The following is a 10,774-nucleotide window of genomic DNA, read 5'->3' on the forward strand; positions in this document are numbered from 1 at the left end:
TATGTTAAAAATGTTGATCGATCTATGTGTCATGTATGAATTTTATGACTTGAAATATGTAAGTGATTAATTCCATATTGAATAACACACGTGCTGCGCATCTCGAACGGAATTCTACGCTGTGTATGTCTGTATATGTAAATGCATGCATGTCAAATACCTACATTGCACGTATGTATTCATAGTTCATGCGTTTTCTTATAAAATGTGTGTTTACAATGTCGGTGATTTTTATTAAATATTAAATCAGTGGAAGCTCGCGTATGTATATACGTTAAATGTATTATTACGTGAACTTTTGGTTATCCTATTAATTACAAACATGCGAAGTATTATAAAATTATATCAAAGGGTATTAACAAAATATCCATTTAGGACCCAAGCTGTTCAAGCTGGTAAATCTATATGCATATAAGATACAAAATTTAGTGTCACATTATTTATTCGTAGTTAATACTAACATTTACACTTTGGAATGAACAGGTATATTAATGGCATTAGGAGACGAGATTGCACAAAACTTAATTGAACGGAAAACATTTAGAGAATTAGACTATAAACGTACAGCACAATTTGCATGTATAGGTTTTTGTATTGCTGTGAGTAATTTTACTGCAAAAACATCCTTATTCCAACGGTTTGTATTGTTTTATAAAATTTTATTAATATCAAATCGCACAACAGGGTCCAGCAACGCGTACTTGGTATGGAATATTAGATAGATACATTGGTTCTAAGGGAGGAATTATAGTATTAAAGAAAGTATGCTGTGATCAACTACTATTTGCGCCAACATTTATTTTTGTCTTATTATCTGTAATTGGTATTTTGCAAGGAAATGATGTGGAACATTTAAAAGCTAAATTGCAAAACGAATATTTTGATATTTTAAGGACTAACTATAAGGTAACGTTTATAATTTTATTTTGTATGTATGTCCAAGAATCAATAATTACAATGTTTCTTTCAGGTGTGGCCTATGGTACAATTATGTAACTTCTATTTTGTACCCCTGCAATACCAAGTCTTGGTTGTACAATCGATAGCCCTGCTATGGAACACCTATATTTCTTATAAAACTAGTATAAAAAAGCAAGAATAAGAGTATCAAATAATGAAAACTGTTATGCATGAGTACAATATAGTTTATTTCTTATAATATAAATATTTGTTCTTTTTCAAAATGTATACCTCAAAAATGCCATGTAATGTAGTGATTAATAACTATTTTTTCACAATCATACAAACAATGACATTCATTATGAATGGTGTGGTAATAGTATTGTAAAAAAATAATGTATAACTATATATACATACAAACCATACAAGGTGATCATCTTTGTTTAAGTTTTAAATGTAAAATAAAAGTTACAGAATTGTACAATCTGTTGATAATTTGGGATAAGAAACACGGATAATACATATCTAAATGCCACATTTCTATAACATAGTCAATTGTTCTGCAATTAAACATATTCACGAGATCAAACTCCAGCCGATTCCTTTTGTTTCTCAAAATGAAAAACGATTAAGTAGATGCCATTTTGAGACGTCAGATATAGACATTAAGAAGATAGAGTGTCTCCCCAAATCTTTCTAAAACTACAGTTTTGGAACTTTTTAATCACACGCTATGTAAACGTCCTCACAAATAGTTGCACTTTAAAATGCTACAAAATAAAATTGTTCCTTGGAATGTAATTATTTACAAGTTTTTTTAGTTATTGAATGCAAGTAACAACCGTTAAGTATCTATGTAAGAGTATTAATTATTCACACTAAGTATGCAAAATATTCGTAGTGTAATCAAATAAACTAAAATTTTATCCGAATTAATACAGTCTACATAAGCGTATTAAATTATTAATGATTAATAGTCAATGGAACCTTTTCCGCTTTTGCAACAGCCGCAGGTATTGTTTCGTTAGTTTTAGACGATATACACGTCCCGTGTAACTCTGGACACGATATCTCATTCGATACAATCTTCTGTATTTTCTTAAGTAAATCATAATTAATACGTTGCGTTATTACAGAGTCGTTTCTACAATTAAATAACATAATTATTACGTAACAATTTAGCAACAGGCTTTATTATTTTCTGTTCATGTATAGAGTAATAAAAAATACTTGCTTGTACTCTGGATGTGAAATAACTTCCTTCCTCAACCATGCAGCAGTTGTTAATAATTCTCCAGAAGCTCTCTTTTGTATTAATTGCATATATGCTTGTATGGAACAGTGAGTGTCAACATCTACATCCATACTAGCCAAATATGAATTTACCAATGGTACTAAACCAGGAAACACGTCATCCTAAAAAGCCAAGTATGTACATTCATTTAATTTCGCACGAAACCATACAATTTCGTCTATTCAATAGAAAAGAACTGGTTTACCTTTCCATTGATAATTTCACCAATGGTATATTCTGCATATTCTGGTTGACCGTCTTCGTTTTTCGTGTCCGATGTGATATCTCGTCGGAACCAAAATCTTTCTCTCTTGATCGCATCTCTCCTTTGTGCTCTAGCCATATTTTTATCAACTTTACTAATTGGTATCAATAAGTTTAATTTGTAACTTAAGATAACTCTTGTAAGAAGGACAATAAAACAAACTATTGCGGCGTTTTCGAAATCGGTAATTTGCGCCTCGCACGGTCGAAATTCAACACGCCACCCTATAGAAGAATTTGGTGGAGGAGGCTTAAATCGCATTGTTTGCCAATTGGTAGATTGAATATTCTGAAATTTCATATTTGAATGTTTATTGAATGACGCAGGATCGATTAGCGGTATTAAATGATAATTACTTCAAAGTGATCAGTATCTTCTTCATCATTTTGATATACTTTCTCAGAAAACAAGGATACAGTGTCTCTAATAAATAAATGGGCTATATGTTGCGCTAATAATTTGTCAATTCCATTATCCATCAGTTGTTTGTATATTTCGTGATCGTACATTAAAGGAACGTCATTATACTTCTCTCCTTGGTCGCTAAGATACGAGTCGATTGAGTCGTATCTAGATTTACTAATTCTAAATTTGTTCTCCTTCAGAGGTTTCAAACCGCGTTCTTCCTGTGTTCTGCAGTCAACGGAACACGATATCACATTCCATCGACAATCTACATCGCTTATATATCCTCGATAAAATGGGCTGGCAGCGGTCAAAGCCAACTGTCGAATATTAAATAAATGTTCTGTAACGTTTACGCGAAAAAATATGCTAGCCACATGGTTGTGTAATTGCATATAATACATTAATAACATATGGTGTGGTACCTACCATTATTGGACACAAAGGTGTTAATTGATCATACAATGTCCTAGCTTCTTCTATATTACAAGCTTGAAAAGTGAGCTGCAAGCAACAGCATCCCATACCAAATCCCATTGCATCCATATAAATATGATCTTCTTTTGCAGCATTACTAGATTCACTTTCAATCAAATTTCCAAAATCTTCTTTAAAAGGACTTGGAACATTTTTATCCTTATATACTGTAAACAAACATTTCATTCTAAACGATAATTTCGTTCATTTGACAAAAAACATTATTATGCTTTATATCATGCAAATAGTAGATAGCAATGAATACAAACTAGGAATATTTATAGCCACTTTCTCTCCACGTCGTTGTCTTATATTCCTTGTTAATGTTTTGAATCGCGGATGACCTGGGTATATAGCATCATCCGGAAAAAATAAACTTCTTGATACACCAGAATTTGGAGTTGGCTGTGTAGGTGGATCTGTGAAATCAGGGGCTCCTGATCTGTAAAGAAAAATATAAATAGTTAAATTGCTTCCTATTGTTTAATGTTTAACAATATAATAACATCTTGACACACCTTGGGAAATTGGTCAAAGACATTAGAACTTCATTAGGTTTCAGTAATTTCGAAGCTTCTTGCCTTCTATATCTCATGTTAGCTTCAACAACATTAAAATGAAACAGTAGTCCACCATATGGTTTTCCCGGTGTTCCTTCTACCATATAAGCACCATATTCAGGTCTCCATAAAGATTTAATGTTTCTGTAAAGGAAATGTGTATTAGAGGAATATGAATCTGCTTGTATTAGATATTTAAAAGTATTTTGTAACCACAACTATTTCAAATAAAATGTTTATATTATCATAATATCTTCTTAATGATATTTATAACTTTAGTGTTTTGCTCAAAGAATAGGGAGAAACACTTACTCTGGATCACTGTATTCTTTTTCATTTAAAGTTTTCAATATTTCCTCTGCTCTTAAACTGAGTTTAGCAGTTTTTGCCTCATCATCAAATTTTATTAACATATATTCCACCTATATGAAAACAAAAAATAGACATAGGTACAATAAAAAATTGGTTTGAAGTGTTTAGTGTTTAGATGAGATGTCACTTAGAGGATTTTCTAATAATCTTGACAGTCATAAGTATCTAATGACATATCAGACTTAGATAGTAACCTAACTAAAAGTGTTGACTCATGTATCAGCAAGCATTGAAGTATAATTGAAAAAAACCACAAGGTCATAACAATCGTGGCCCATAAACTACAATTGCTGACAACATTCATTGATTAATTCAATCAATACCATGAAACAATAGGTTGATACTACAAAGTAATGAAAAAAGAATGTTTTTACAGACACAATCAATACATAAATCAATAATTCTCAATGTGAAGTATATAATTCTTCTATTATGCCACAATAAAAAAACTGTAATATTTTGTTCATTGAAAAAATAAATTTTATACGTAAACATTCATTGTTTACTTCACCATTATTTTGAGATTTGATTCAAATTAATATTGTACAACTTTCACTTATGATACCGATTGCGAGAAATACAGTTTGCAATATATTTCATAATGTGTACATAGTTATATGCAGAAACTGTAATATGACATGTTCAAAGACAAGTTTCTAAACAAGCATGAGTAAGAAAAATCGGCAAATGTATATTACCTCGTCGCCCCATTTCAACACATCACCTTGACGATCTCTGAGTCTTTTGTACAAGTTAATAAATTGTATAATCCCATGTTTTCGCACATGATCGCCAAGATTTTTCGTTTCTTCCCAACTTAAAGGATTTCCTTCGGAGAGTAGACCCATATTTGTATAGGTTAGCCAGTATAATTTTTCAAACCTTTATGCTTGAAACGAAATTTTCTACAAAATCGGCACGCTCAGAGTTATGTTAAGGTACACCGAGGCACAATGTAACTTGTGTTTACGAAATCACCCAACATTTCAGAATGAAATGAAACATAGCACTACCGACGCTTTATATACATACCAACCAATACCAACTAGGTGCACTTCTACGAACTACTCTTCTGTTACTTTTCAATGATGTATAAATACAAGGTAACCATACCTCCTACTATCGCGTTGTAACGATACTTGTATCCCGAGATATTAATTTGAAAGATTAATAGTCATCTGGTGTGACAACCTGGAGCAATCAATTAGTCATCTCTTACGTTACAATCGTCGAATCCCTTTCTACCGAGAATTTATAGTCTATCAATTTAATAACAAATGTAAACAATGAATATATTCGTGTTTTCAACTTAGAAAAAAAAGAACTTATATTTCAAAAAGCCGATTTTGTGCATCGATTGACTTATCAGATTCGATTGCAGGAGTATCTAATCTCTATAAATTATCTGTAAAATAGCAACTCACTACATGTTATGACACAACGTTAAATCATTGAAGCGAAAAATGGTGCAATAGGGTAAGACACTTGAGGATAATTAAATTTGTTTATCATTGATATTAAAAGATTGTTTTATTACAAGTATGTATGTTTTTCATATTCAGCTTGTAAAAACATGACTCGATTATGGTCATGTGTGGTCACATTGAACCTTGTATATACATGTATAAATACACGTAATTTTTTTAATCGAACAAAGCGAATCCCATGTCTTCGTCTTCGGATTCGGAGTCCTCCTTCTTCTCCTCCTTCTTTTCAGCGGCTGGTGTTTCCGCAGCAGCAGCAACCGGTGCCGCAGTAACAGCAGCTGAAGCAAATTTGCTCGGATCCTATAAAAACGTTAGTAATCGTTATTTTACAAGCGTAACAATAATTTGCACAGCTTATAGTATTTATGCCCGATATCAGACCGCTTCTAAAGCATTTATCAACATAAAATTCTGAAGTGTCAGTAGGTTCTGCTATTTCTAGCTCTGACACCGTGCACAGAAATTTAAGACGGTAACTGTTGTCATCACTTTGTGCGGGATGACATACATATGTATTTTAATATATCCATGCAATCATTTTCTAAACTATTCCTTATTGAAAAAAAATGTGTCCAAGCGTAGGCGTTTCCAAGATCTTAAGGCGACCTTGTCTTTCAAAATACAACTATACATTTTCATTTAGCTGGCTCATTTCAAGACGAATTCATTGGTCTATAATGTTGGCCTTCCAAGATTATTTATGATTCTTTAAATTCTACCTTTGTTGAATGACTACAAGATAGTACTGTTTACTCGCATGAATCTTAGTTATATATACGAGGAAAATCTTGCAACTATTCAGCTAAGCAAATGATTGGTTAAAGAATTCGTTTTGGAGTCGCGTAAAAATCTGGCTAAGTGGAAATGTATAATTCCATCAAAAAAAAAAAATACAAAATTCATTTTAAAATCTCGAAAACGTCTATACCTAGAAAAATCTGATTGGTCATATTAATAGAATTATAAATATTAAGCAACATATATAAACGTACTTTGATGTACTCCTTGATTGTAGCAGCTTCAGCAAATTCGACTTCAGTTACAGCAGCAATAGCCAACAGATTCTTAAATCCATTGATAATGCTGTGTGGAGCACTTGCTACTGTTGGATAGTTAATAGCTAAACATACTGAAGCCAAATTTGCAACTCCACTCATGAATTTTTCGAGAAGATCTTCTGGCTTGATGTCCAGAATTTCAGGGGCGAAAATGGTACCGGAATCATAAACTTGTTCCACAATTAAACCATATGAGAACGGAGATATGTTCAACATGTTCAGAAGAGTAGCTTCTGATGCTCCTACCTTGTCACCTGGTTTCAAAATGTGTACGTCATTCTAAGAAAAAAAAAAAAGTAATGAAATATCAATTGTACGTTTCTGATATGACAATAGCAATATCAAATTAATTCACATAAAAATACAATTGCATATTTGAAGTTTAATTATATTAACAAAGTATAAGATATATTATATACATACCACAATTTCAATAGTACCCTTGGAAATCTTTGTCGGAATACTCAAAGCTTGGAAGAATGATGTTTTTTCGGGTCCAAGCCCAGTGTTTTGAGCAGGAATAATAACGCTCAGTGGCGCAATAGCACCTGCTCTAGCTGGAGCTCTGACCTTATTTTCCAAAAGTTTGTCTCTTACTTCAATTAGGTCCCCACGAGTGAAAACAAAGCCAACATTGCCACGAATATGTGACAGGAGCTTTTCTAATGCTGCATTACGTTCAATGTGACCACGTATGGCCTTTCTCATCATTGTATTCTTTCCCATCAATACAACAGCATTTCCACGAAGGGACATACGAATTTGTTGCATTTGTTTAGAGCCCACATTGTCGGCACCCACAATGAAACATTTAGGATAGTCATCCAAAAGTTGCTATAAAAAAAAATGTAATTGTTATAAAAAAAAAAATTGTTATAAAGTATATTTTTCGATGGTGCAGATGTGCTGATATAAAATACGTACAACAAGCTTGGTGAAGTAGTTCGACTTCCATGTTGCCTTGTCCTCCCTACCCATCTTGTGTATGTAGGGATACCGAAGAGTTTAAGAACTAAAAAGATAAACAAATTCGTTAGAATACAGTTCGATAAAATCGACGCAATAATTATATGCGAAGCTGTGATCAGACTGCACACATGCGATTTATAATCTTCTAAACCGCACACAGATGGGTTCAGCTATTTCTAGCTTCTGTGTGGTTCTCGGCTTATCGGACGCGTAATTTTATCATCATGAAGTTACTGTTGCATTTACTTATAAATTTTACAACTTTTTGTTCATCACAAAAGCATCGATAAAGCACAAGTAATTTCATGTGATGAACACATGGAGAGCTAACCTTACGGAAGGTTTATTTTAAGTTTTATCAAAGAAATACCAAAGATATTTCATAATTTTTTTCTTCTATTTATATAATGAAACATGATTAATATTGTTAAGTGGTTATTGAATACAAAATACGAGTTTTTACTGAGATTTTGACAAAAATGCCAGAATCGGTTTTACTCACCGCGGCAACCTTTGTAGATACAATGAAGAAGAAAGAGGAAGTCATCTTCTTCGTAACTCTAACGGCCATGTTACAGGAAGTTCGTCATAGAACCGCGAAATTTTTTGAATTTCAAAATATAATTTGTGTTCTATGTACTGTACGTGTCGTGAATTTCGATAATTCGATTAATGTTTTCAAATTAAATATAGATTATAATAAAATTATAAAGAATTATTAGAAGAAATAAATTATAATTCTATGTATACGTTTTGATTTGTACTTTGTATTTATTTGTTTTTTAAACTATTAATACATTATAGAATACATTGTAATTGTGTGAAAACAGCATGATATGAAATAAGAAATAAAATATTTGTAAAATAGAAAAATTCGTTGCTTGTACAATCGGTGAGAGATCTTATGCATTTGTGCAACTTGTAGAAGACAGAACTTCCTCGGTACATTTCTTTAATACATTTAGTGCAAAATCGATATCATTTTTATTTAGAAGTGTAGATATACAAATTTTCAGACTAGGTCTTGGTAATTTCTTTTCTATTTGCAAATACACGGGCATTATGATAGCTAAATTATTTTCAATACATCTCTTAGAGATCGCAGAAAGTAACGCTTCTTCTGTAATATGACTTAATCGTTGTTTCAAATAGACGTGTTTTACCGGCGAGCCTGGAAAGCTCGTACACTCTAAACATTGGATTTCTTGAAGTCCATTATTCATGGTTATACAATTTTCTTTCAGCAGGTCAAACATTTGCGGATTATTTTTCATAATGTCTAGAGATGTGATAGCAGCAGATGTTAAAAGTGGAGGTAGAGATGCTGAAAAACAATACCCAAGTCCGGACAAGCGTTGGTGTTCAATAACAAAGGATGTGCCAACACAAAATCCACCAATGGATCCTATTGCCAACTCTAAAGATCCTGAAATTTACATAAACATTTCAAATAAGAATACATTAAGATATCCGACTATAATACAATGAATTCACATTCGGGAATACTTACCCATAATCATATCAATTTCGTTTATGGGAATATTAAAATATTCTGTCACCCCTTTTCCATGTGCACCAAGGGTGCCAAATGATATTGACTCATCGATAAATATTCGTAATTTATATTTCTTACAAAGTGCCAAGAAATCTGGTAACGGGCAAATTTGTCCCGTATTTGCATAAATACCTTCTATTATTAAAAAGCGTTTCACCTTGTTTGCTTTAACGGGATTTTGCTCATCAAGCTTTGCTTGTTTCTTTAATAAATCGTGGAGATCATTGGCATCGTTGTGTTTAAAATATTTAACATTGACTCTAGACGCGTCTAGACCTTTCTGTATGGCAAAATTTATGTTCTCATCTGCAAATATAAGGTCTCTACGCTTACAGTATGCTGCTATCGCAGACGCTATTGTACTAAATCCGTACGAGTATACCACAGCTTCTTCTGTGTCTGTGTAGTTCGCTAAACGTTCTTCTAATTCAAGATGTACATCTACGGTACCATAAAATCCACGAGGACCGCAGGAACCAACTCCATATTTCCTTACCGCTGCTGTCGCTGCTTTCTCTATATCCTCATTTTCCATAAAACCCAAATAATTATGTGTGCCTAAATTTAAACAATCCTTGCCATTGACCACTATTCTTTTGCCAATTCTTGATGTAACGCATCTCGGATTTAAAGACGGATGAGACATTTGCGGATTGGTTATAAGCGGCTCAGGATTCCACTCAGAGAGTTTCTTCTGAACTTCCTCTTCTGTCGGAATTCTTTCATGTCTGTTGTACCGCCTCTTAGCAATAAACCAAATAAACCAGAAGACCAAGAACGCTCCTATCAGTGTATGATACTGGGGTATCGTACTTAAAATGTCTCTCGATTCGATAAATATAAACTTTGTGCTCATGATTTTTTGTTTATATGATATTCTTTGTACCCTGTTTCTATTTGTTTCGTAAATTAGTAAAATCAATCACTTCATGTATTATTTTATACACGTTCGCTTCGACAATATTACGCTAATACCTATGTATGTACAACTTGTGCGATCGGTTCACGTAAAATTTATAACGTTAAGAAAACATCTTATTTACTTAAATTACATGGATTAGTAATATTAATCAAAAGAAAAGACACATCACCAGGTACTACGAAACCTTGAACCTCATGATATCGAATATGTACTACTTAAGCGAATACTAGATAAACTCAGCCTAGCCTAGTTACTGCAGTCACCTTTTTTCACCGCAGGACCAGATGGCAGCACCCGGAACAAATTGTACATCCATACGTATGCACACATGTGTGCGAGAATGAATGCGGAATTCTCAAACTTTTCAAATAGACAGATTTTCTTATGCTTAATTCTTAAATTTGTTTAAACTTTGCATCGCTCTAAATCGTATTTTAAACTTGGGTATTGAATCAAAATTTTTTAGAAATATTTAAACGAATCAACTTGAGTCTATTTAATCATGCAAAG

The 10,774-nt window shown here is 32.7% G+C and overlaps 4 protein-coding genes across 4 annotated transcripts; 1 reads left to right on the top strand and 3 right to left on the bottom strand.

Moving 5' to 3' along the window:
- Window positions 1-100: 100 nt before the first annotated feature.
- On the top strand, window positions 101-1,170 carry Mpv17 (Mitochondrial inner membrane protein MPV17). The gene is made up of 4 exons (XM_078183128.1): window positions 101-395; window positions 484-599; window positions 685-906; window positions 971-1,170. Exons 1-4 carry the CDS (start codon window positions 323-325, stop codon window positions 1,100-1,102), a joined length of 543 nt encoding a protein of 180 aa, XP_078039254.1. The 5' UTR covers window positions 101-322; the 3' UTR covers window positions 1,103-1,170.
- On the bottom strand, window positions 764-5,355 carry Gclc (glutamate--cysteine ligase). The gene is made up of 9 exons (XM_078183071.1): window positions 4,972-5,355; window positions 4,214-4,323; window positions 3,860-4,045; window positions 3,611-3,783; window positions 3,294-3,508; window positions 2,816-3,184; window positions 2,400-2,747; window positions 2,135-2,316; window positions 764-2,044 (listed from the first exon to the last, which is right to left on the bottom strand). Exons 1-9 carry the CDS (start codon window positions 5,119-5,121, stop codon window positions 1,864-1,866), a joined length of 1,914 nt encoding a protein of 637 aa, XP_078039197.1. The 5' UTR covers window positions 5,122-5,355; the 3' UTR covers window positions 764-1,863.
- Window positions 5,356-5,784: 429 nt separating this feature from the next.
- On the bottom strand, window positions 5,785-8,341 carry Rplp0 (ribosomal protein LP0). Its single transcript, XM_078183113.1, has 5 exons — window positions 8,290-8,341; window positions 7,743-7,830; window positions 7,242-7,652; window positions 6,753-7,097; window positions 5,785-6,060 (listed from the first exon to the last, which is right to left on the bottom strand). The coding sequence occupies exons 2-5, from the start codon at window positions 7,794-7,796 to the stop codon at window positions 5,917-5,919; spliced, it is 954 nt and encodes a 317-aa protein (XP_078039239.1). The 5' UTR covers window positions 7,797-7,830; window positions 8,290-8,341; the 3' UTR covers window positions 5,785-5,916.
- Window positions 8,342-8,534: 193 nt separating this feature from the next.
- Window positions 8,535-10,534, bottom strand: Spt-i (serine palmitoyltransferase subunit I). Its single transcript, XM_078183624.1, has 2 exons — window positions 9,298-10,534; window positions 8,535-9,213 (listed from the first exon to the last, which is right to left on the bottom strand). Exons 1-2 carry the CDS (start codon window positions 10,196-10,198, stop codon window positions 8,690-8,692), a joined length of 1,425 nt encoding a protein of 474 aa, XP_078039750.1. The 5' UTR covers window positions 10,199-10,534; the 3' UTR covers window positions 8,535-8,689.
- Window positions 10,535-10,774: the final 240 nt, after the last annotated feature.

This window comes from Augochlora pura, chromosome 6 (genome assembly GCF_028453695.1).
Source record: "Augochlora pura isolate Apur16 chromosome 6, APUR_v2.2.1, whole genome shotgun sequence".
Taxonomy (NCBI): domain Eukaryota; kingdom Metazoa; phylum Arthropoda; class Insecta; order Hymenoptera; family Halictidae; genus Augochlora; species Augochlora pura.